A 27,059-nucleotide genomic window follows, 5' to 3' on the forward strand; every position below is an offset into this window, starting at 1 on the left:
ACGCACCTTAGTAAAAGGAGCCCATAGTGATATGTCGCATTTAAAATGAATATAATTTTCCTTTAGGGTAATGTACATCCATGCTGTTAGCTTTCTTGTATTAATGTGTGTTTTTATTTTTACCCCCTCTTTTACTAAGGTGCGCTATGCTTTTTAGCGCGTGGTAAATATTAGCGCACACCAGACACGCGCTAAATGCTAGCGTGTGCATGTTATCCTATGGGCGCATTAGCAGTTAGTGCACGTGTTGATTTCGCGTGCGCTAAAAGCGTATTAAAACGCTTAGCGCACCTTAGTAAAAGAGGGCCTTAGTGTTATCATTATCTGTATTCAAGTTTCAGGTTTGATTTTGGTTTGATGAATCGCTTATTTAATTTACTAAGTGAAGTACAATTTTAATAAAAAGTATAGGCATGCGATAAATACACCATTTAATCTACTATAATAAAACCCTAAGCGCGTATGCGCACTTCAAACTTCATGATCCCTGCGTCCATGATCCGTAGCTCCGTGCCAGTAGAACAAGCCTGTGGCAGTTTTCTGGCTCCTATTGCACATGCAGAGTTTGAAATGGCGACCACAGACGTAAGGAGGAGGAGAACACGCCGGTGATTCCCCCTTCCTGCCTTCACTCACTCTAAGAGGACCACGCAACGGAAGCAGCCGCGGTTTGGGAGCAGGTATTAGCGAGCAGGGAAGAGGTGCTGCTGGACAGGGGGGAGGTAAAATGAATGGAGAAGGGCTGCTTTAGGACAGGGGGAGCAGGCAAGAGGTGGTGGTGGACAGCCGAGGAAAGGAAAAAAGACAGCGGCCAAGGAGAGAGAAAGAAAGAAAGAATGACAGACATACACATCTATTCTAGCACCCGTTAATGTTACGGGCTTAAAGACTAGTTTTTAAAATAATAGGTTAGACTGACGGACTTACAGACTAATAGATACATAGGGTGAGAAAGGGCAGAACTACAATTCAATCTTTTAGAAAAAAGAAGAGAACATGAATGGAAAGCTAAAATAAACTTTGAACAAAATTAAAGATTAAAAGCATCTTTAAAAAGAAAGCTCTTTAAGTTACTTTTAAAACGACTCAGATCATTCTCTTCTCTTATATGTTGAGGCAAGGTATTCCATAGTTGCGGAGCCATTACTGAGAACGTATCATGTTGACGAGTTCCAATAAATTTTAAGGAGGGGACTGCTATAAGTTTTTGATTAGTGGACCGAAGGGAACGCGATGTATTATGAGGGATAAGTAAATTATTAATGAATTGAGGTTCATTAGTAGACAAAGTTTTAAATACTAAAAGTAAGATTTTAAAAGTAATGCGGTGATTAACTGGGAGCCAGTGGGATTTGATCAGAAAGGGAGTGACATGATCATATTTTTTGCCGTTATGAATCAGTTTAACGGCAGCATTTTGGATTAGCTGAAGACACCACTGATTATTGCATTAATCCGTTTTGCAAATTCATTTGTGAACTACGTTGTCATGATTGGTTATATTTGGAAAATGTTAAAAAAAATTTACTGAACTTAAAAAAAAGAAAAGAAAAGAACAAACACTAGGGTAGATAGGATTTAATCACAGGGGGTTAAAATCAAGTAGATGTAGAACGGAAGACAAAGGGCACCTTTTACAAAGGTGCATTAGGGCCTTAACACATGGAATAACGCGCGCTAGCTGCTACCACCTCCTCTTGAGCAGGCGGTAGTTTTTCGGGTAGCGCACGCCATAGCACGCGCTAATCCGCTACGTGCGCTACAAATGCTAGCGCACCTTTGTAAAAGGAGCCCAAAGGGAGTATATGCAATGAGATAGCATTGGAGTGGAGGTAAACAAGTATCAATTAAACAACATTTTCTGATAGGAAGTTATTTCTAAATAATCAGACTTGAAGTGGCTACCTTCAAATTAATAGAGCTTCCTGCTGTATTACATTATGTACAGGGCAGGATTAATTCGTCGAGGGCCCCTAGGCACACAAGTGCACTCACGTGCCTATCCGTACCACCCCACTATGCGCCCAGGCGGAAACAGGAAGCTGCGTCAGAGGGAAGCTTTGGGCAAGGCAGCACCGCTTGCACAATTACAGTTCCCGTTGCCTTTCTTACCCATGTTGCTTGCTTGTCTTACTTTCCGTCGATGGGGGGGGGGGGGGGGCACATTGCCGATCGATGCTGGAAGGGCCCATCGCCATTTGGAAAAAACAATGTTGATGCCCTTCTTCATCGGGCCCCCCTGACCATTTTGGGCCCTAGGCACGTGCCTACTTGGCCTATTGCTTAATCCTGCCCTGATTATGTAGATAATATTTTGTGAATCTTTGCATTGGTACGGTATGCATGTTTCTTGCCTTGTTAACATTTATTGTACTTTCTATACTAAACTCAATAAAAAATTTTGAAGTTAAAAAAAAAAAATAAAAATTAGTAGATCTTCTAAAAAAAAAAAACACATAAAAATGGTAGAGTTCACTAGGAAGTTTAAATATCTCATTTCTATTGCATGGTGGACTTCATGGCCATACGAAAGAAGTTGAGCATATCCCTTAAATAGCTAAATACAAACCATAAACAACATCTGTTTACTATTGCACACAGATGTTTATCTAGAACATCCGAAATTCTGTTCACAGCATTTCACTCTGTTTCACCTAACAACATTATGTTTGATTCCTCTTTGCATCTATTTTTAGAAAATTCAATATGGAATAATTATTCTTGTTGGTTTTCTTTTTTTTTTTTTTTTTTTTTTTGTGGGGGGGGGGGGGGGGAAGGAAACCAGCTTGCAGATTCAGCTCAATCAACACTGGAACTATATTGCTATGAATTTTCATTTGAAATTGGCTGGGATTTTCTCTCATTTTACAGCACTGTTCCTTGGTCATTGCAGCAATAATTCTTGACTCAAGGATTTGGTATACATACATCCCAACTCTGATGACTGGGTACTGCAATCATAAATCAGAGGCAATTCTATAAAGTGGACCTAGAGGTAGGCACAACTTCGGCATGTCAAAGGCAACATTAATTGACAGATAGATGTCCAAGGGGGCTCATTTTCAAAGCACTTAGGGCTCCTTTTATCAAGGCGCGCTACGGGAGTTAGCGCGTCGGACATTTCATCACGCGCTAACCCCCGCGGCAGTCTAAAATCCTAACGCCTCGTCAATGGAGGCGTTAGGTACTAGCGCGGCAGGCGGTTTAACACGCGGTATGCCGCGTGTTAAACCGTTACCGCGCCTTTGTAAAAGGACCCCTTAGACACGCACACGAGTTGCCACGCACATGTTGCCAGAAGTTGTGGTAAGAGTGGTCACCGTAGCTAGTTTTAAGAAAGTTTTTAAGCTAGTTTTAAGAAATATTTAGCACGCGCTAAAAACGCTAGCGCAGCTTTGGAAAAGGAGCCCTTAATTGCCCTCCGACCCAAGCTGGGTTTCATGCATTTTCCCTGTCTGTCCCAGCAATGCTCAAGTTGCTGTTGCTCTAGCGTCAGCTCTTCCTCTGACATCATTCCTTTTTTTTTTCCTTTTATTTATTTTAATCCCTAAAAAACACATTCTTTAAGAAGAACCGGATGCTGCTGTAGATGCTCTCTTAGGTTTGGGTGTTGTTCCCTCACGGAATCTATTCCTGAATCTGCGGTAGACAACTTTCAGGTGCCTCATGCGGCCTGTATCCGTGGTATTGCGCCTTTTGGCTTTAGCACTCCAATTATACTTTCTTTTGCGCTTGTCTGGATATCCACATTTACCACAGGTAGACTTCTGGAGATGGTAAGCCTTGGGATCCACACTGACGGCACAAAGGGTGCGTCTTGTTGCGGCGTTTACCAAAAGACGAGGTTCCCTTCGTCATCTTCTTCCAGCAGCTGATACAATATAGGCCGGAAGTATGCACATACGGAAATACCCTCTGACATGAATGATCCCATTTTTTTGAACACATGTTACCACTTGTGCAGTGGTAAATTGTAGCTGAATTGCACTGATTTTGAAATTTGAACATTGGCAATTGTCACGTTTGACATACCATTGAATGAAAGTTTTTTATGCCGATGATGTGGTTGGAGGTTGGTAGGGCTTATTATTTGCTCAGCCATATCCTAAGGCTTTCGCTTTCATTCTTACTGGTATTCTCAGTTTTTTTTGATTAGTGAGGGGGGATTATTTTGATTGGTGTTATATCCCTAACCTCCATGTTGTTTTTGAACATTCACTGGTTCCTGTAAGAGTGTCCCTTACTTTTTATATACATGGTCCGTTTTAAAATGATCTACTACAAGATTTACATTGCTGCATCTATTGCCTTTCTGTTCTCTACAGATCTTCATCCTTCTTAACTGACCAACAGATATCTCCATGGAAACAGTTTGAAAGCATTATTATTCAGTACTGACCTGATGAAGGAAATTTTTAAAGGCTCTTTGTGCAAATATTTTTTTTCTTGGTCTCCTTTTGTTTTGCTTTGTTGCATTTCTTACATTATTTGCCAAATTTATTAATGTGTGTTACTATATTCTATTATTGTACCTTTATGTATATTATTGTTATATAAAGCATTTTAACAATAAATAGACCTACTAACAAAAATGGGACTTGTATTAAATAACAATAAGTGAAGCTTCTTGATTAACGAAGAGGCTATTTACCTGAGCTGAGTAACACATTAACAGGATTTAGGTTGCTGGGAGAAAGGGGGTGGGGTGGGGAGATGGAAGAAAGAGAATGGGAGGGGTGAAAGGGTGGTGTGTAAGAATGAAGAGGTTTAGAAAGATGTAGGCTGAGATGGGAAGAGTGAATGAGTGATGTAGCAGGAAATGTAGGTTGTGAGGGTGAGAGAAATGTAGGTTGTGAGGTGAGAGAAAGAGGACTATTGTTTGGTTGGAGGTAAAAGAGGCGGGCTGCTGTGGTCTGAAGTGTGGGTTTTGGTGGGGAGAGGATTTTGGGTTATGGGGTGAGAACTAATGGGGGTTTAAGGAGAAGAATTTTAATGAATAGGGAAATATAAAACAATTTCAGTGCAGTGTTTGAGTAAGAAGAAAGGCTTGCCTGTAATACTGCATTGAACCAAGCTGCAGGTCTTGCCGTCATTACAAGGCCTGCTCCAACTGAAGTTTATTAAGATTATTTAAGTGAATTCTTGTGGTGTTTTGGGTAAAATTGATGTTGGAGAGGTGTGAAGGCTAGGTCATCACCAACTAAATGGTTTAAATGGTTTAAATGGTTAAAGAGAGGATGTTAAGATCATCGAGGTGTTTTTTATTTTTTTTTTTCCACTGGCACAGATATTTTGCATGTATTACGCAAAATATCTGTCCCATTAAAAAAAATGAAAAAAGTCCCCCACCACCGTTGGCGGCCCTCCCACACGATCCCCGACAAACACGGCACAAGAGAAAATTGGCAGGAGGGATGCCCCCCCCCCCCCCCGCGCCAGGCACCCTCGAGCCACTGTCCCTCCCGAACCCCAAAAAATGGCAGGAAGGATGCCCACTCCCTCCTGCCACCGGACGCCTTCCACTCCCTTCGAATCTCCCCCATACCTTTTTAAAAAGTTGGAAGCAGGAAGCTTTGTATTCAATGCATGAATCGTCTTTATTCAAAACCTTATACACACCCCAAAAAATGTGGGTAATTTAAATATATACATTTCTCATTCAAAAAAGAAAGCTTGTTATGACATCCCGATTCTGCAGAAGAGATCTTTTAAATAGTGATAAAAGAATTCAACCATTTCTAAGAAACCAGAGCTAATGCAATCTATCCAATCCAATGTTCTGAATCAGCGCCCCCAAATAACCCCAGGAATAGGTCAAAAAACCCCAAGACACTTAGGGCTCCTTTTACTAAGCTGCGTTAGGGCATTAACGCGTGGAATAATGCGCGCTGAATTGCTGCACGTGCTAGACCTTAACGCCAGCATTGAGCTGGCATTAGTTCTACCCGCGTAGCACGCGGTACTATCCTGCGTGCGCTAAAAACGCTAGCGTACCTTAGTAAAAGGAGCCCTAAGATTTTTGTTGCTGTTGTTGGACTATGTTATCTGTTCTGTTGCTGTGAATGTCTGTGCTTTCTAAAAAAAAAAAAAAAATTCAAACTTTGTTTTACCTGTGCACACAGCTTAGACCAGGGGTGTCCAACCTGTGGCCCGAGGGCCGCATGCGGCCCCGTGAAGTATTTTGTGTGGCCCCGGTCGAAAGCAATGCAGTGTTTTCCTCTGCTGCCCCCGGGTGTTTACTGTCTTGCCGGCTCCCTCCTCTGTCTTGCTGCAGCGTTTGCGTGTTCGTGCGGCCCCAGAAACATTTTTTCAGCCAATGCGGCCCAGGGAAGCCAAAAGGTTGGACACCCATGGCTTAGACTAACATAGCATAGCTAAGTACCGTAATCCTGAATTGTATATCCCTAATTTTATTTTAAGTATAGAATCTAATACTTTCCCTTTCCCTTCAAGCTAGTTAAAAAAAAAAAAAAAAGTGAAAAATAACCCCTCTTTTCCTTTACTTTTTGAGAACTTTGGTTCCCATCTGCTTGGTTGCTACTGATATACAGACACCCCAATAATCAAGAATACTTCACAGCCAGTTCCAATAACAACCAATCAGGATGACTTTTATTGTGCAATCATTGTGATGACTTACCCCCCTCTTTTACAAAGGTGCGCTAAGCTTTTTAGCACGCGCTAAACACGCGCTGCACGCTAACGTGTGCATGTTATCCTATGGACGCATTAGCGGTTAGTGCACGCGTTGATTTAGTGCGCGCTAAATCCGCGCTAAAACACTTGGCGCGCCTTTGCAAAAGAGAGCTTTAGTTTCAAGGCACACCGTCTGGAGACTTGGGGCTTGCCCCATCTGTCCTAAGCTTTCTAGTATTAAGAAGGAGCTCTGTAAACTTAAGCAGGAATTGAAGGCAATCAAAACGGCTTCCATCCCTCCAAGTAATCATACCAATTTACCACCACTGCCTCAAAGAATAAAGCAATCTAGGACTAAATGGATCACAGTAGGGTTAGGTAGACTGCGATATTTGACCCAGAAACAACCACCCTCACAATTTCACCTACAGAATTCTTTTGTTCCATTAGAGCAGGGGTGCCCAATAGGTCGATCGCGATCGACCGGTAGCTCGCCAAAGCAAAGTGAGTCGATCATCCAGGACTCACTTTGCCTTGGTGATCTATCGGGCCGATCAGTCTTCCTCTCCCCGACGTCAATTCTGCCGTCGGAGAGGAAGTTTGGGCCAGCCAATCACTGCCTGGCTGGGCGGAACTTCCTCTCCGACGACAGAATTGACGTCGGGAAGAGGAATGCTGGTTGGCCCGAAGCAGGGAGAGCATGAGGCGGCGGCGGCGGCGGCTTTGGGGCCTGTTATCCATTAGTGGCGTTTGGGTCCTGTTCCATGATGGCAGCGGCAGTGGCAGTGGCTTGGGGAAGGGCAGGGAGAAAGAAAGAAAGGGGGCAGGCAGGGAAACAGAAGGAAAGAAGAGAAACAGAAAAAAAGAAAGGGGGCATGAAGAGAGAAAGAAAGAAAGGTCAGGGAGAGAGGAAGAAAAAGTTGGGGGAGGGAATGAGGTGTGGAGGAAAGGAAGTTTACAGGCTGAAAGAAAGATTGGATGCACAGTCAGAAGAAGAAAGTGCAACCAGAGACTCATGAAATCACCAGACAAGGTAGGAAAAATGATTTTATTTTAAATTTAGTGATCAAAAAATGTCTGAATTTATATCTGCTGTCTATATTTTACAATATGGTCCCCTTTTACTAAACCGCAATAGTGGTTTTTAGCGCAGGGAGCCTATGAGCGTCGAGAGCAGTGCTGGGCATTCAGCGCAGCTCCCTGCGCTAAAAACTGCTATTGTGGTTTAGTAAAAAGGGAGGGGGTGGGTATGCAAAATATCTGTGCCAGTGGAAAAATAAAAAATAAAAAACACCTCGATTTTTGTATGGTTGTATTTTTGTATGGTTGTTACTGAGGTGACATTGCATAGAGTCATCTGCTTTGACCTCTTTGAAAAAACCCCGGAATAGGAATGATAATTAACAATTCTATGCGTACAGTGTGCGTTGTGTTTTTTTAAAAATTTTATTGTTGGTAGATCATTTTGACTTGGTCATTTTAAAAGTAGCTCGCGAGTCAAAAAAGTGTGGGCACCCCTGCCTTAGAGCATTGCAATGTTCAGGAAAGAATTGAGATGGAACCAGAAACTCATGAAGAAAAGCACTCCCAGAAGAAAAATAAGAAAGCTCAATTCAGAAAATTAATGCTGTCAGGGGATTCCATCGTCAGAAACATTAGCCTTGGAACACAAGTCAAGGAGTCTAAAATAGTGAAGTGTCTCCCAGGATCCTCAGCTACCAGGAGTACCAAACAAATACTGGCTATAATTAGGGAAGAAATTAAGAGCCTCTTTTTTTGAAGCCGTTTAGCATGGGATGCTCCGGTAACGGCCCCGAAGCTCATAGAGATTTAAAGGGCTTCGGGGCTGTTGCCACGCGGCTTTGTAAAAGAGGGGGGTAAGAATTCTAAAGCTGATATTGTTATCCACTTGGGAACAAGTGACCTAGCCAGCAATACCCCACTTTCAGCGCAGAAAGCTTTTCAGGAGCTGGGGGAGGGATTAAAACCTTTTGTAAAGACTGTAGCTTTCTTGGAAGTACCGCCTACTTTATGAAAAAGGAGAGGAAAGAGTGCTAAACACTGAGATCTTCAATAGGTGGCTCACAGCATAGGAGGATGAGGAAATACATGGAAAACCAAAAGACTATGGCCAGGATTCACTAACCTGCCCGATCCGGGCAGGTCCGACCAATTCAGGAAACAAAAATATGCAGATGGGGGCGATCAGAGGAACGTACTCATCTGGCTGCACGGCTCACGATCAGTGCGCATGCGCAGACCCGTCCCAGCTGTGATTTTTTTTTTTTTTTTTTTACTTTTGCAGCCCGTGGGTTTAACCCGCTTCGGGTTAAACCCACAGGCTTGCACAGGCAGTCGGGGCAGACGTGTTCAGGGCAGTGCACCGTGCTGATTTCAAAGCCCATATGTGCAAGCTTCGGAGCCGAGCAGATCGGGATGCGTTTTGTGTGTATTGTGTCTGAAAAGGAGGAATCCTGTTACTTAAAAACTTTTTTTTAACTTAAAACTTTAGTTTATAGCTCTGCGAGCCTGTGGTTTTAACCCGCTTTAAACCCACGGGTTAAAACCACGGGCTATCTGGGCGGGGAAGGGCAGCGATGCGCCAGGAGAGATTCAGGAAAGATCGAGGCAGAGCAGGGTGGCATGAGGGCGAGCAGCAGAGATCAGAAGCAGGGCAGCATTCTGGGTGAGCAGGCAGGAGAGATTGCAGGGCAGAGAGCAGGGCTTCCAGTCGGAAAGATGTTTTCGACTGGTCCCCAGTAGTCGCTTCTTCAGGTGATCGGCCAGCCCAGTCGGATCAGAAATTTGGTGTCTTGAATTGCATCACTGTCCAATTTGCATGTATTTCACCTCATTTGCATGCACGGATTCGAAGCGGATCGCAGGAGAGGTAAGTGAATCAGGCCAGGTGGAAATTTGATAGTAAAGGGGTCGCAAACGGATCGGTACACAATTGGTTTGCTTTGTGAATCTAGCCCTATATTGGATGGGGAAATACATGGAAACATAAGAGACTATATGGTAATGATGAGCTGCATCTTATAATCCTGGCTGAGAAATTCAGGTAATATGTTTCTAGGTGTTTAAACTAGAAGATGGGGTGGCATAAGTATACAGGACACTTAGTGGCCAACCCCAGCAAAAGACAGGAGGTCATGGTAGTAAAGATAGCAATAGAAATAACAATATTAGCAATACACTTCTTAGCAAGGCAACAGGAAGTGAGACTAAACAAAAAAACTAGGCAAAAAATAAAATTGCCACTGAAAAGTAACTGGAAAGCAATGACCACAAACGCTCGTTGTGAGAGGTTCCATGGGATTAGAGAGCCATATTGGTTTCCTTTTCTCTTGTTTTTATTTATTTTCCTCACATTAAGGTCAGTAGCCATTTTTATTGCTCCTTTCAGCTCAGACCACTGTTTTTCCACTGCTCTTATGTCCTCCCATCCTAACAGCTCTTTCTTCGGGTACTCCTCCATTTTACTAAAATCTGCACGCTTGAAATCTAGGACTTTGAGTATTGTGTGGTCACCTTCCACTTTAGCTGTTATATCAGACCAAACTGTTTGATAATCGTTACCACCCAGCCGGGCACCCACTCGGACATTTGAGACACCTTCTCCATTTGTGAGCACCAGATCCAGTATCATTTTTTTCCTCATCAGTTCTGTTGCCATTTGTCTGAGCAGAGCCCCTTGAAGGGCATCCATTATCTCTCTACTTCTTCCTGATTCCACAGACAAAACATTCCAATCCACATCCCGCAGGTTGAAATCACCCAGCAATGGCACCTGTCTTTTCTCCCCCCCCCCCCCCCCCAACTTTTGGATATCTGCAACAAGATCTTTATCAATTTTCTGCAATTGAATTGGAGATCTGTAAACAGCACCCACGTAGATGGAAGTTTCTTCTTCTCTTTTCAAAACAATCCATATCGCTTCTTCCTTTCACCAGATCCCCTGCATTTCAGTTGCTTGGATATTGGTTTTTACATAGAGAGCTACACCCTCACCTTTTCGACCATTTCTGTCCTTCCTAAAAGGATTATAGCCTGGTATATTTGTGAGCCATCCATGGGAATCACTGAACGATGTCTATGTGAGAGCAACAATATCCAAGTCTGCCTCAAATGAAAGAGACTTGACTCATGCACATTTATATTACGTAGGTATTTAAACGGGTGATGAAAAGACATTGCTGCATCAAAGTGAACAGAGATCCATTTTTTACCTTAGAACCATTTGGCCTAATGGGCTTAATCAGAAGTTAGAATGGTGTGCTTTTTATTAGAAATGAAATTAGTTTTTTGATTGAACAAAGTCTAATGGATATGATCTCATGAAACCGGTAGTTTGAATCCTAATGCCATTCTGAGCCTTGTGTAGACGGAGCAGGAGAGAATGCAAAATTTCTCTGACGCAGCCACTGAATAGTGAAACAAGAGCCTTGTTGGATGGTAAAAGCTAGTTCCTGATTCTTCAGACCAGCATGAGAATTGCTATAGTAGGACGATCAACTCGCTGGACGGAACATGAAATGTTCTGAGTGAACATCTACGAAGATAAGTGAACTGTGTCTCTTGTTATTTTTCTTTGTTCCCTGTGCACAGTGGTGTTTTTTTCCTATTTTGGAAAACTACATTTGGAAAATTAGTGGAGTTTATTTGCCTATGATACAGAACAGGACTGGCTAAAAAACTCATTGGGTTGCCGTCCGTAGAGTGTTGATGGTTAAGGCTTTTTCTCCACTGAGTATAAATGGTTTTTCATGTGGTATTTCCACCACTTGTCTAATAACATTTTGATTGCATTTTGAATTTAAACGTCTCTATCATATCTCCCCTCTCCCACCTTTCCTCCAAAGTATACAGGTTACAATTTGCCATAGATACAGTACAAGATTTTTTAAAAATACATTTTTATCCTAATTCGACACATGCTAGGGATCTAATACCAAATATATAATACTAGTGTTTAAGCCCGTTACATTAACGAGTGCTAGAGTACATGTCTGTGGTTTTTTTTTTATTTGTCTCTCTCTCCTTGGATGCTGTCTGTCTGTCATTCTTTCTGTCTGTCTCTCCCTGGCCCCCTGTCTATCTTTATTTCTAACTCTATCCTCTTCCCTCAATCCTGCATGTGCCCTTTTTTCTTTCTCCTCCCCACTTCCTTCCAACATCTGCTCCCCCTGTCCCTCAGACTTCCATTCAGTGGCTGTCCCTCCTCTCCCTCACACTTCCATTCAGTGTCTGTCTCCCTCTCTCTACCCCTTCTATCTACTGTTCACCCTCTGTCTTGCCCCTTCCATTCACTGCCCTCTCTTCTCTTTCCGCCCCAGTGTCCGCCCTCTCTCTCTCTGTTCCATATGGCATCTCCTCCTTCCTTTCCCCTTTCCTTTTCCCTTGGTCTGGCATACATTCCTACTTCCCTCCATGCCCTGCCATCTCTTCTTCCTTCCAAGCCATTCTCTCCCCCTCTGCTCCCTTTCCTCCTTGAACTTCATCGGGCAGCAGCAGCATCAGCATTCACAATTCATTGCTGTTGCCGGCTTCAGGTCTTCCTCTCTGTCGGGTCATCTTCCTGAAACAGAAAGTAGGCAGGACCCGCCAGAGAGGAAGACCTAAAGCCGGCAACAGCATCAAATTGTAAACGCTGCTGCTGCCCGAAGAAGCCAGGCCTTGAAAAACCCGAGGCAGACCGCTTCTCTTCCCTCCCAGCCCAACCCCCGCTGACTCGGCTCCTTTACCCTTTCCTATCACCGCCTGCGTCGCAGAAGCGGCAATCGGGGTGGCGAGGACGCTAAGGAGACTGTGAAGGTTTTGGCGTGCGGTGGCGCTCCACGAAGCCCTCCTCCCAGCAGCCTCCGCCAGCACCAATCGGGGTGGCGAGGACGCGGGCAGGGAGAGAGCTTACCTGCGCTTCCTCCAGCGATTGATAAGTGAGGGCGGGAGAAGGGGAGAATTTTCCCTGCCACCAGATTGGCTGCCACGGATCAGAAATCACGGCGGCAGAGATCACAAAATTTCAAGAGCGCATGAGCGCTCTAAGGTTTTATTATATAGGATACAGTTTACAAGTTAAATTTGAAATAGTTACAGTTCAAGATTTATCATTATAAGTTTTTATCCTAATGTGACACATACCGAGGATCAAGAACCAACATACATTCATATTTCTTTGTAATCTATTGGCCTTAGGCAGGTTAACGCTTCATTGCCCCAAGCACAAAATAAGTACCTGTCGAAAAAAATGTAAACCACTTTGATTGTGTAAACCACACAGAAAAAGCAGTACACGAGTATTATCCCCTCTATTTCTCAGAACTTGTTGAAGGGATAAGACCTATTATTAAAAATCAATTCCAGAAGAAAGAAAGAACAAACAGAAGCATACTTCTTTATAATAAAGACTGATCATCAACAAGTTAGGTTAAAGGCTAGTCCATTAATAACAATGATATCACTCATATTAATCTCACTTTGGTGAATGGTAAATTTTCAGAAAATAGTTCCTCTCAGCCTACTGAGATATCCAAAACCTCTCTTGACGTTGCAGTTTTGTTAAAAAAAAAAAAAAGGGGGGGGTGTTAAATAATTCTAAAAGGAAAATAAAAACATTCGTAAATATGCGGAGAATGAAAGGTTGTATGTGTGAGGGGAGTGGTACCTATCTGCTGATGTATATCCAAGGTGTGTTTTCATTGTGAATACATATTTGGGGTGACAGTGGCGTAGCGAAGGTGAGAGGCACCGGGAGCAGTGGCACCCATCCCCCACCCTCATCTCCACCCCTCCCCCACTCCTTCCCTGATCCCGCCTGCCGTGCATGCCCCCTGCTCCTTTCTTGATCCCACCTGCCGCACACGCCCCCTTCCCTTTCCCCGTACCTCTGATTGAAATTGTTGCTCGCGGCAGTCAACAATATGCTCCTCATGACCCCATCGGCTCTCCCTCTGATGTCACCTCCTGAGCGCGGCACCCGGAAGTGATAGGTGGGAGAGCTGACAGGGTCACAAAGAGCACATTGTTGACCACCGCAAACAAGTTCCTCAACTAGAGGTATGGGGAAGGGAAGGGGGGCGTGCACGTGGAAGGGAAGAATGGGAAGAGGTGGGGGGATGGAGAGGAGCTGGGGTGTCAGCACCCCTGCCAACATGGCACACGGGATGGATTGCCCCCCTTTACTAAGCCACTGTGGGGTGGTATGTGTTTACAGTGAGGGGACATGAGTATGTTGAAAAAATGTACACTTCTCCCTCCGTATTCACAGATTCAGCAATCGCGGTTTCGTTTATTCGTGGTTTTTAGCTTGCTGGCTCCTCCCCCCAAATTACACTAGCTTGCATAAAGAAATCGCTGATTCCAAGCGTTTACAGTAAAAAAAATCACCGATTCCCAGCACCTTCTTCACCTTGTTTTGCCTCTCCATCAGGAACAGGCCAGATCTCCCACCATGTTATTTGCGGTTTCACCATATTCACGATGGTTTTTCATAGAAAACAGCGAATAACATATGAAAAAGTTATTCACATTTTTTCTGTATTTGCGGTTCTGTTAATCCCCTATCACAGCGAATACGGAGGGAGAAGTGTAGAAGAGTGAGCTGGAGGGAGGTTATGAGAGAAAACGCTATATACAGCGCACAATTTTGAAAGTCTGATGCGATAAAAAGTATGCACTAGTTTTGGTGCATAAATTAGAAAACGGGGGTGGGGGGTGGTGGACAGGGGAGGGGCATGGCACATCGCACTGTTACAGAATATGCCTGGTCTGTGCACAGCTTAAGAGCAGGCACTTAGGCCTGTTTTAGCTGACCTAAATGGATGCGCCTAAAAATTAGGCGACACACTGGCACTTGGCACGATTCTATAAAAGGTGCGCATAGCTTGTAGACTTGCTCTATACAACTCAACAACAATAATATATTATTTCTAGAAAAATAGTTATCCGGTATCCACCAATTCCCCTGGGTACCAGATAACTGAGATTCTACTGTATGTTATTTAAAATACGTCAAGGAATAATACCTGCGCATATGCCCCCCCATTGCTGCCCTCAGTGAAATACACCCGCTAGCTAATGAGCGCATCCGTACTCATTCTCCACTGTTGACACCCCCCCTCCCCTCCAAAACGCAAACATAAATTAGCTGCAATCTTTTGACAAACTAACATAGAGTGCTTTAGCATGACATACATGTGTTAGGCCAGGGGTGTCCAACCTATGGCCCGAGGGCCGCTTGCGGCCCCCTGAAGTATTTTGTGCAGCTCCGGTCAAGGGCAATGCAGTGTTTTCCTCTGCTGTCCCTGGGTGTTTACCGACTTGCTGGCTCCCTCCTCTGTCGTGCTGCAGCGTTTGCACGGCCCCAGAAACATTTTTTCGGCCAATGCGGCCCAGGGAAGCCAAAAGGTTGGACACCCCTGTGTTAGGCCATTTTTGAATTAATAAAAGGGTCTCTCAGTGTGTAAGAGATTTCAGTGGTCTATTCCAATTCCTCCTCATCTCGCGGTCAGTGGTTAGAGGTACAGCTAGGCATCCTTTCATGAAATTAACGTTCGCAGGATTTTGAACAGGATAGCGAAAGCTTCTGTACCACCTGGTCTATACCAAATATAAAAGAACTCTATTACGGCAGGATCCTAATTATCTTAAATTAAAATCACTGCATCTTATTGGCAATTTCCCTATATCGTGCAGAAGAAACCTCCTCACCCCACATCTGGGATATCCAGAAACATAACAGATGCATTCAGTATAGGCTGAAGAAAACAAGAAATTAAGCCATTTATTTTGTTATGGTGCAATTTTGAGTTATGTTCATTTTTTTTTGCATTTGTAATTAGAGAATGGAACAGATGGTGAAGGTTTTGTCTGAAGGGACATACTCATTTAAATGGCCTTCTATTCTATGACTGCAAGTGAACAGTACAGAGAGATTTATTTACTACAGCAGTCTTTGCTTCAATGAGTTACACAGGGAAAGAAAAAGACTCCAGGATATGTGTAAATTCTCTTCTCAAATAGGCGATGGAAGAGAGATTAGGTTCATCTCGGATCATCTGAATACGATTTGGCAGGTTTATGGTTAGAATCCAAGTCAACTGTAATGAATACGAGAAATGACAGAATAGCTAGACAACTACAGTTCAGATTATTATATAATCTGGATTCAGGTAACTCTCAGCATGACAATTTTATATGTGTTGTTAAAATAATACAATAAGAGGGAAATTCAGTAAAATGGCACCCAAAATTTAGGCACCGGGATAATCCATGCTAAACTACTATGCTGCAAAGAGTGCTCTTCGTAGAACGCTAACTTAGCACAATTTTCACGCCTAAATTTCGGTACTACAATCTAGTGCAATGCTGGAGCCCAACGATGACATTATTCTATAACGTCACATTATTCTATAACATCACAACTAAATGCCGGGAACAGGGGCATAGTAAGGGGGGACGGACCACCCTCGACACCATCTTGGTACCTCTTTAAATATTCACTAGCGTAGCAACTTCTCAGACCTGCTGCTCATGCCGGCCTGGCTCCCCTCTGAAATCACTTCCTGGTCCTGAGGCCAGGAAGTGACGTCAGAGAGAATGCCAATGCTGGCACGAGCAGCAGGCCAGAGAAGCTGCTCGAGCTGGTGAAGATTTAAAGAAGTGTGGAATAAAAACGTATATACCTGCCTCCAGAACATCAGAACCTAGCATAGGAAAGCCTAGCAGAGCTCCACAGAGGTGGCTTATGTAGTCGGGGGGGGGGGGGGGGAGGGAGGGGACAGTGGGGGGGAGGGGACTAGTGAACCATAAAAAGGAGGACCCAGGCCCATAAGCTACTTTAACCACTGCATTCATGATGGAAAATGTGAGTCCACCCAAAAAAAAACCAAAAACCCTACTGAACTGCCATATAAGCGCCAACCTGCAGGCATAAGGGCTATTGGGGTTGTAGACAGGTGGGTATAGTAGGTTTTGGGGGGCTCACCATGACTTGCAAGGGAGTTATGGTGAGAAGTTTATGTGCCACCCTTTTTACGAAGTTCACAACAGTGCCCCATTACTCTGTTGCCATGTCTGGGTGGCCAGTCTATCACTTTGCTGGCCCCCTCCCACGTCCAAAAGGTCTTGTTCTAGGCGTTTGGGACTTTTTTGGACAAGAATGTAGTGTAAAGATAGACGTAGCAGTGGTCTGGACGATCAAATGGCTGGACACAGAAGTAGACGAATTTAAAAACTGGAGGGACAAAACAAAACTGGGGGGACATCTTTTTCAAGAATAGGCTTTGGATGCTGCTGACTTTGGGTAACTGGCACCCAAGGCCCAAAACGGACTTGAGACGTTTGTTGTGATTATGCCCCTCTGTGTATGTTTAACCTGTAACCCGTTCTGAGCTTTTGGGGGGGTCAACGGGATAGAAAACAAATTAAATAAATAAATAAATGGTTTCCTTAGACGACATAAATTTGTATTTTGTAGGTTTCTCAACCTGATCCGTTTAAAACAGTTGCACATAGATTTAAATTCTAACGGGCTTTTCAACGTTGTCTTCTGTTACCTAGTTTATGTTTTTGTGTACAAGTTAGCACATATAGGCCCTCTTTTACTAAGGTGTGCTAACCGATTAGCGCAGGCTAAACGCTAACGCGTGCATGTTAGTCTACGGACGTGTTAGCATTTTACACGTGCGCTAATCGGTTAGCGCACCTTAGTAAAAGAGGGGGATAGAGAGAGTGTTTGGTTCATAGTCTAAAGCGCGCGAGGACAAAGGCACGCTGACAACCGAGCGCGGACAACTGAGCGCAGGACTTCATTGTGCCGAAGAAAAACCGTATTTTAAAGGGCTCCGACGGGGGTGTTGGTGGGGAACCCCACCCCCACTTTACTTAATAAAGATCGTGCTGGCGTTGTGGGGGGTGTGGGAGTTGTAACCCCCCTCATTATACTGGAAACTTAACTTTTTCCCTGTTTTTAAGGGAAAAAGTTAAGTTTTCAGTATAATGTGGGGGTTACACCCCCCATCATGGCAGCGTGAGGCAGCGCGATCCCTATTAAGTAGAGTGGGGGGGTTCCCCCCCACACCCTCCTTCAGAGCCCTTTAAAATACGGGTTTTCTTCAGCGCAATTAAGCCTTGCGTTCAGTTGTCCACGCTCGGTTGTCGGCACGCCTTTGTCCTCGCGTGCTTTTGACCCGTCACCGAGTGTTTACATATTTCCAACTGTGGTTTTACATCCAAAACATTGGACTGCAAAAGGTCCACAGATCAGACAACTTATAAATGACCCACATTTCATCGCGTCAGTGAGTGAAATCGAATCACGTGCCTGGTCTTCATTCGTTCTTGTTGTGAAAAACCACCTCAGTTGAATGTTTTGATTGGTAATTTGTATTTTCATTTTTTTTAAAACCAGAATCTCGCTAGAAGATTGTGACTTTTTTTAAACTAACCCCCCTTTTATCAAGCTATGCCGCCAAGCAGTGCGAGCTAAATGCCGAGCCACTCATAGGAATAGGATAGGCAGATCAGCATTTAGTTGATAAAAAGGGGGTGGGGAGGGTAAGACTTTATTGTTACTTATGAAACTTTTAATGAGCTCTGTCATCAAAAAATAATATGGGAGTTTTCCAAAAGTGTCCTCATTGTTAAAACATCTACAAGTGGTTTTACAGCACAGTCCTTGCATCAATAACAATATGGCCATTTGGTATATGGCCATTTGGTGGGGGATGGGCTGGGGAGGGCTTCAATGGCTGGGAGGGTGTAGATGGGCTGGAGTAAGTTTTAACGGAAATTTCGGCAGTAGGAACCCAAGCACAGTACCGGGTAGAGCTTTGGATTCTTGCCCAGAAATAGCTAAGAAGAAAAAATTAAAAAAATTTAAATTGAATCAGGTTGGGCAGACTGGATTGACCATTCGGGTCTTTATCTGCCGTCATCTACTATGTTATGTTACTATATACCGCAGGACCGTGAAGTTCTATGCGGTTTACAATGATTAGAAATGTTACAGATTGAATGGAATAAACCAAGTACAGACTTAGTGGTTGATAGTTCTAGAGATCGTTTGTTGAGGGCTAAGATTGTACAGGTTGGTTTCCTAAGTATTTCAGGAACAGATGTGTTTGTAGGCGTTTCCTGAATCCCCCATAGGTAGTAGGCACGGTCTTTACCCCATGATGCTACTTGATATGCGAAAAGATGTTGGTGATGACTTTTAAATTTACAACCTCTAATCGGTGGAGAAACAAAAGTTCGGGTGTGAGCTTCGCTTGTGTCTGTTGGTTGTGAAAGAGAAGAGGTCTGTCATGTATTTAGGGGCTAAGCCAATAAGGTACCTTGAAGCAAAAACAACCAAACTTGAATTTCACACGTGCCTCGAAAGTGAAAGTATATTTTCAAAATTGTCTTACAAAAATTAACCTGTCAAGATTTTCCTCTTTTTTTTTTTGCAGATATTATGTCCATCTCACATTTATAAATCTCCACATTTATAAATCCCACATTTATAAATGGTGCAGTTGTTAAAGGGAAGCCTACACCAAACATACTGGAGTCATTTGTACATATCACCCCTAGCAACAAAAAAATGTATTTCCATCAAACATGACTACTCACAAAATGTCTCTGCAGCATATTTCATTAAAAGAAGAAAATGTAACTTGTAATTAGCCCAATTTTTGTAAGAACACTGCCAACATGATTAAAAATAGTATGGGTTCTTTCGTTAAGACAAAGGCACATGATAGCATCGGTTTCTCTCTACAGCAAAAAGCTTTATCACAGCACAGCTGTCTTCTTTGTGTGCGTTATGTCCATCAAATGCTTTATTAGCAAATCTATGCAAAAGTATGCTTATATGAACAATATTGCCTATGAAGCAAATATAGTTGTACAGTCATGCTTATATATTAATATTTATAAAATAATGAAAGTATGCAAGTATTAATTCATCAAACCATTGATTTTATAGTACATTTATAGCACCCATTGCAAACAGAGACCCATAAAAACTTGAAATGACACCACCTGTTATACAGAAAAACAGATTCCCTTTGATCTGAACAGGTGCACCATATTTATTATGGGGTCCTTTTACCTATCATAAAAATGAGACGTCAGGAAGACAGACTAGTGGTGAGAGAAGAGGAATCATAGGGGAAAATAAAATTAAGATCGTTTTAGCTTTTCAAAATATATCTCCATGCGTCCTAGATTATGTTCTAATCTAATCTAATCCTTAGGTTTGTATACCGCATCATCTCCACATTCGTAGAGCTCAACACGGTTTACAGGTAATTCAATAAATGAGGGAAGGACATAATAAGAAATTAGAGGTTATGAAGAGGATAGATAGCTTTACGTTTTAAATAGATAGCTTTACGTTTTGGAGAAAAGCCAGGTTTTCAGATGCTTTCGGAATAATTGGAATGAGCCTAGGTTCCGCAGCAGGGCAGGGAGGTTATGCCAAAGCTCAGTGAATTTGAAGAAAAGGGATTTTCCTAATTTACCTGCATACATGACGCCTTTTAATGAGAATGAGAAAGAGAAAAAAAGAGAGAGAGAGAGAGAAAAAAAAAGAGGAAGAGAGAGAAAAAAAAAGAGAAGAGAGAGAAAAAAAAGAGAGGAAGGGAGAGAAAAAAAGAGAGGAAGAGAGAGAAAAAAGAGAAGAGGGAGAGAGAGATAGAAAAGAGAGAGAGAAAATAAAGAGAAGAAGAGAGAGAGAGAAAAAAAGAGGAAGAGAGAGAGAGAAAAAAGAGAAGAAGAGAGCGAGAGAAAAAAGAGAGAGAGGAAGAGAGAGAAAAAAAGAGAGGAAGAGAGAAAAAAGAAAAGAGAGAGAGAAAAAAAGAGAGACAAAGAGAGAGAGAGGAAGAGAGAGAGAGAAAAAAGAGAGAGAGAGAGGAAGAGAAACTAAACTACACTAAACCTTAGGTTTGTATACCGCATCATCTCCACGTTCGTAGAGCTCGACGCGGTTTACAGTAGGAGAAATAGGAAGGAACTACCAGTTATGCCAGTTCTCAGGGGCAGGGTTTCTCACCGGTCCTCGGGGCACACCCAGTCAGCCAGGTTTTCTGGCTATCCACAATGAATATGCATGAGATAGATATGCATGGACTACCTCCACGGTATGCAAATTGATCTCATATAGATTTATTGGAGAAGTGGCCTAGTGGTTAGAGCAGCTGCCTCAGCACCGTGAGGTTGTGAGTTCAGTTCCCACCGCAGCTCCTCGTAACCCTGGGCAAGTCACTTAACACTTCATTTCCCCAGGTACAAAATAAGTACCTGTCTAAAATATGGAAACTGCTTTAACTGTGCAAACCACACAAAAAAAGAAGTATGCAAGTCCCACCCCCTTCATTGGGGATATCCTGAAAACTTGACTTTCTGGGTATATCCCAAGGTCTATATTGGCTCTTAGTGGAACAGAAAATTCAATGTACCCCTTTTTCAATTGTTTGAAGTTGTATCCCCCAGCTATTCATCAAAATTACTCTTTACTACGTACATGAGGTATTTAAGAACATAAGCATTGCCATACTGGGTCCATCAAGCCCAGTATCCTGTTTCCAACAGTGGCCAACCCAGGTCCCAAGTACCTGGCAGAAACCCAAAGAGTAGCAACATTCCAGACCTGAGATTGTGATGTCATAAAGGCTCATTCCACCAATGCCTAAGAGTCAAACTCATCAGTGATGTCACAATGCCTTGATTGGCCTATACTTGGCTCACATAAAAACATATGAATTGCCATACTGGGACAGACTAAAGGTCCATCAAATCCAGTATCCTGTTTCCAACAGGGCCAACCCAGGACCCAGGTACCTAGCCAGATCCCAAGTGTATTGGAAGGATCATCTTTTCCAACAGTAAAATTGAAGGTTATTAGAGTTGACTAATCCTGTTTTCGACCACCTTTGTACTGGATACTTACCTAATCATTTTGGGAGATATTTGGAGAGTTGGTTTTCTCTCTCGAGGAATGTCCACACCAAACAACAAACTGTATCTGGAATTTTAACCTAAGCCAATGAACTTTACTAACAAAAGGCCGCTTTTACGAAGCTGTGGGAGCGATGCTGCCGCAGTAAACGCACTAAAAACCCAATAGGAATTGAATGGGTTTCGGTGCATTTACAGCAGCAGCAGCAGCATTGCTACCGCGGTTTTGTAAAAGACCCCAGAAGAGATTACGTGTTAAAATTAAACCAGCCTTTATGTTTCACGCTAACCCTGGTCAGTTAAATTGCACCATGATAATATAAAACTGGGGAATAGAGAGGTTTGCTAGTGTTCTGAAAAGTACAGGGTATAACTACTGATGCGTATTCATTTGAAACAATATCCCTTGTCCCTTGATATGGTCTTTCTCTACCTTCATTTTTATATATTTATGGTCTCATATCCTTTCTTTTTTTTTTTTTTATTTTTTTTTTTTTGACTTAATAGATAGTGTGCTTTATTGTACAGTATACATCCTTTGGCAATATCTCCAGCCATCTTATACATTAGCACATTGAACATGTAAGGGGTACTTTTTCTACTGCTTATAAACACAGTGCAGCTCAGAGTCCAAATTCTGTATGGTGGATTGGTTCTAAGATGGACGTTCACGAGGACGAGTCACATATTCCCACCAGAGTGGAGGTAAATCCTCCTTCCTGCGAGCAGGAGGTAAAACTTCTGTTTTAGGTCCATCTGCTGGAGTTTCTTCCTGAAGCTGCTGAATCTCCCTGTCCCAGCTCGCAGCTCGCAGTTTTTTCCATTGCTCCCTTTTAGCAAAATAATCAGGATACATTGCTTTCTCAGAAGGGTGCCAGAGATCCAAACACCATTCAGGCGCCTTGTAGCAATCGTATCTCTCATAGGACGTGCCTCCTGGAGAATCGGGGAAGATGTAGGGCTGAGGATGTTGACGGTCCCAGAATTCTTCCTCCGCTGCTTTCAACAGCATAGTGGCTTTAACCATATCTTTTTCATTTTTATGCTCATCAAATCGAGCTCGCAACAAACAGGCCTCGAAGCGATATTGATCCTTGAAAATCACCCAGGACTCCAGGTGCCGCTGGGCCTTCTTGTAGAGCCGCAGCACTTTCTGACGGTGCGTAAGGTAGGCGGCGGCCGACATCTTCCCTCCCCAGCCCCCTCCTCCTCTTCACCTTCAAGAGGGAGCCGGAGACCGCCAAGAGGCCGCTCATATCCTTTCTAACTCACAATAGACCTTCCAAATCAAACAAAACACCGGACAGTCTTCCCAAGGCTCATTCTTATGCTTAAGTCTGACCCCCTCTTTTACTAAGGTGCGCTAACTGATTAGCACGCGCTAATCAAATTAACGCACGCTAAACATAAGAACATAAGGAGTTGCCTCCGCTGAGGCAGACCAGAGGTCCATCTCACCCAGCGGTCCGCTCCCGCGGCGGCCCATCAGGCCCATTGCCTGAGCAGTGCCGCCTTTTAATGAGAATGAGAAAGAGACAAAAAAAGAGAGAGAGAGAAAGAGAGAGAGAAAAAAAAGAGGAAGAGAGAGAAAAAAAAAGAGAAGAAGAGAGAGAAAAAAAAAGAGAGGAAGGGAGAAAAAAAAAGAGAGGAAGAGAGAGAAAAAAGAGAAGAGGGAGAGAGAGATAGAAAAGAGAGAGAGAAAATAAAGAGAGGAAGAGAGAGAAAAAAAAAGAGGAAGAGAGAGAGAAAAAAGAGAAGAAGAGAGCGAGAGAAAAAAGAGAGAGAAAGAGAGAGAAAAAAAGAGAGGAAGAGAGAAAAAAGAAAAGAGAGAGAGAAAAAAAGAGAGACAAAGAGAGAGAGAGGAAGAGAGAGAGAGAAAAAAAAGAGAGAGAGAGGAAGTGCCTGACTAGCTCTATAACCTATCTCCACTCCATAGACTAACATATATGCATTAGCGTTTAGCACACTAAATCTATTAGTGCATGCTAATTGATTAGCACACCTTAGTAAAAGAGGGCCTGAATGTCCAATTCATCTTCTGGCTTTTTTAATTTTCTTTTTATTGTGAAAATATGCTTAAACACACATGATTTCTGTATGTATATATACTGATATGTTTGCAATGTATAGTATATCGGAAAATTGTAAGACTCAAATTTCTTGTTTTTGATTGTCATCTCTTGTTTATCCTCGTTCTTTTTTCTTTTCTTTTGATAATGGCTCATTATCTTTTACAGACTCTGGCAAATATTTGTACTACTGTTTATTAACAAAACCAATAAAAAAACATTGAACTTAATTTTTTTTTTTTTTTTTTAACTTTAGGGACCCTGGACCTTTGCCCTAAGAATTGAAGCTTAAGTCCAACTTCTGGCTTGGCTTTTCTTCCTCTTTTCTGAATTTTTATAAAGTACTACTTGCAGAGATCCTGCAGAAATAATTCCTTGCAGAGCTGTACTGAGTAACACATTTTACTATTCGGCTGAATATGAATAATGAAAAATAATATTTATTTACTTCCCCCCCGCTACTCCCGACACTCATAAAGTTCCTAGGAGCGTCAGTAGCAATGCAGAGCATTCAGCACGCTGGCCTGCGCTAACAAACACCATCGCAGTTTTGAAAAAGGAGGGGTTATTTATTTATTTAAAAATTCTTTTAACCTGCTTACACCTAAGCGGTTCACAAAGATACATGCTTAACTATCAAATAACATAAAACATAAATACAGTATATATTACAATCATAAAATTCATGCTTAAATCATTTATTTATTTTGATTTTCTATATCATTCTCCCAGGAGAGTTCAGAACGGTTTTACATTAATTTTGCAGGCACTCAAGCATTTTCCCCTGTCTGTCCCAGCAGGCTCACAATCTATCTTATGTACCTGGGCCTCTACAAATACAAAAGGCCTCTACAAATAAAGTTGTTTTTAAAACTTTCTTAAATTTTTGTTGTTCAGGTAACAATCGAAGGGATCCTTTCAGGTTAAGTACTCCTGCCACTGAGATAATAGAAGACCTTATTTTCTCATAATGCACAGTTGAAGGTTCTTCACTAACTGGATACAACCGGATACAAATACTGAATATGCATAACGGGCATTGAAATTTAACATAATAAATTATAAAAAAAAATGTGAAATCAGAAATCAACTTTATTTCAACAGAATTTAGCACAGTCCCGGATTATTCAAATTCAAATTTAAATCATTATTTGGCCAAGGGGGATAGACTCCGTACAAACGTAAGGAAGTTCTTCTTCACCCAGAGAGTGGTAGAAATCTGGAGCGCTCTTCCAGAGGCAGTTATATGGGAAAGCACCCTTCAGGGATTCAAGAAAAGGTTGGATAAATTCCTGCTGGAACAGAACATACGCAGGCAGGGCTAGACTCAATAGGGCACTGGTCTTTGACCTAAGGGCTGCCGCGTGAGCAGACTGCTGGGCACGATGGACCACTGGTTTGACCCAGCAGCGGCAAATCTTATGTTCTTATGTTCTTAAAGGCGCGCAAACTGATTTAGCACGTGCTAAAGATTAGCGCGCACTAAATGCTAAACTAAACTAAACCTTAAGTTTGTATACCGCATCATCTCCATAAAGATAGAGCTCGACACGGTTTACAGGTAATTCAATAAATGAGGGAAGGACATAATAAGAAATTAGAGGTTATGAAGAGGATAGATAGCTTTACGTTTTAAATAGATAGCTTTACGTTTTGGAGAAAAGCCAGGTTTTCAGATGCTTTCGGAATAATTGGAATGAGCCTAGGTTCCGCAGCAGGGCAGGGAGGTTATGCCAAAGCTCAGTGAATTTGAAGAAAAGGGATTTTCCTAATTTACCTGCATACATGACGCCTTTTAATGAGAATGAGAAAGAGAAAAAAAGAGAGAGAGAGAGAGAGAAAAAAAAAGAGGAAGAGAGAGAAAAAAAAGAGAAGAGAGAGAAAAAAAAGAGAGGAAGGGAGAGAAAAAAAGAGAGGAAGAGAGAGAAAAAAGAGAAGAGGGAGAGAGAGATAGAAAAGAGAGAGAGAAAATAAAGAGAGGAAGAGAGAGAGAGAAAAAAAGAGGAAGAGAGAGAGAGAAAAAAGAGAAGAAGAGAGCGAGAGAAAAAAGAGAGAGAGTAAGAGAGAGAAAAAAAGAGAGGAAGAGAGAAAAAAGAAAAGAGAGAGAGAAAAAAAGAGAGACAAAGAGAGAGAGAGGAAGAGAGAGAGAGAAAAAAGAGAGAGAGAGAGAGGAAGAGAAACTAAACTACACTAAACCTTAAGTTTGTATACCGCATCATCTCCATAAAGATAGAGCTTGGCATGGTTTACAGGTAAATTCAATAAATGAGGGAAGGACATAATAAGAAATTAGAGGTTATGAAGAGGATAGCTAGCTTTACAGTTTAAATAGATAGCTTTACGTTTTGGAGAAAAGCCAGGTGAATATAATTAATATAATGAGCTCCTTAGCATTTAGTGCGCGCTAAATGGGTTAGTGCACCTTAGTAAAAGGACTCCAACATATTCAGGGCCAAATTCAATTGAATATATATGTTCGGTACAGTCCTAGTTCCTACATGTGTTCTTTTAGCTGCATTTGAAGAAGGCACTTTTCAGCTGGTTCCAAATGCTTTGGGGGAATTGTGCCCATCCTTAGTATTTTGGGAGATTCTGCATTTTCTTAGAGTTAAGAAGTATTCAGTGAAAAACACTACACGGTTCGCAGTAGAGACAGAGACAAGTGTTCCATTAAACAATACTTTATATTCAAAAAGATTTCTGTACTTTGAAACTCTGCACTTATGGTTTGGGATTTTGAGATCTTCATTAAGGTAATACATTGTTATTGATCCCTTGATTACATTATTTGCTTTGCTTTTTCCTGCTTTTAATTGCATTAGTTGACTTTGTGTCTATATTGTTCATCTGTCAGACTAAATAGCAGCAGCTTTTTGGAACTCAAGATCCTGAGAATGCACGAGTTAAACTAATTTGCTCAAATACTTAAAGCAAGATAACACTGAGAATAAAGTACTAGGATATGTCAATTTTGGAGATGTCATAATTTTTAAAAGCTCTAGTGAAAAAATGGTACAATTTCATGTGTAAAAATCAACAACTACCTTTAAATTTTGTGTAATTTGCTATTTACCTACCTGGAATTTCTAGTACCCTAATACCTTCCCGATTCCCCAAAGCAATCTCAGCTAGTTCGTATCTCCTCTAGAAATTACCAGATATCTTCTTCATGTAATACCTTTATTGTAATTCTTTTGTAATCCGTCTTGAACTGCAAGGCAATGGCGGAATAGAAATCTCTAATGTAATGTAATAATGGTTAACCCCCAAATTTAAAAAAATACAAAGCACACTGTAAGCAGAGAAAATGTTAATTATCATTTATATTCGGGGTTTTATCAAAGAGGTCAAAGCAGATGACTTTAAAATATTCAATCAGTAACAACTATAGAAAAAATAGACAAATAT

The 27,059-nt window shown here is 42.1% G+C and overlaps 1 protein-coding gene and 1 pseudogene across 1 annotated transcript; both read right to left on the reverse strand.

Annotated features, from left to right (window-relative positions):
• Nucleotides 1-3,563: 3,563 nt before the first annotated feature.
• LOC117363197 lies at nucleotides 3,564-3,858 on the reverse strand (annotated as a pseudogene).
• An 18,259-nt stretch (nucleotides 3,859-22,117) lies between these two features.
• On the reverse strand, nucleotides 22,118-22,829 carry LOC117362751 (NADH dehydrogenase [ubiquinone] 1 beta subcomplex subunit 9-like). Its single transcript, XM_033949657.1, has one exon. The coding sequence runs from the start codon at nucleotides 22,766-22,768 to the stop codon at nucleotides 22,238-22,240; it is 531 nt and encodes a 176-aa protein (XP_033805548.1). The 5' UTR covers nucleotides 22,769-22,829; the 3' UTR covers nucleotides 22,118-22,237.
• Nucleotides 22,830-27,059: the final 4,230 nt, after the last annotated feature.

Source organism: Geotrypetes seraphini, chromosome 6 (genome assembly GCF_902459505.1).
Source record: "Geotrypetes seraphini chromosome 6, aGeoSer1.1, whole genome shotgun sequence".
NCBI classification, from domain to species: Eukaryota; Metazoa; Chordata; class Amphibia; order Gymnophiona; family Dermophiidae; genus Geotrypetes; species Geotrypetes seraphini.

What these genes read in the sequence shown, in the direction of transcription:
- LOC117362751 (XM_033949657.1), bottom strand. Translation starts at nt 22,768, where the DNA reads ATGTCGGCCGCCGCCTACCTTACGCACCGTCAGAAAGTGCTGCGGCTC.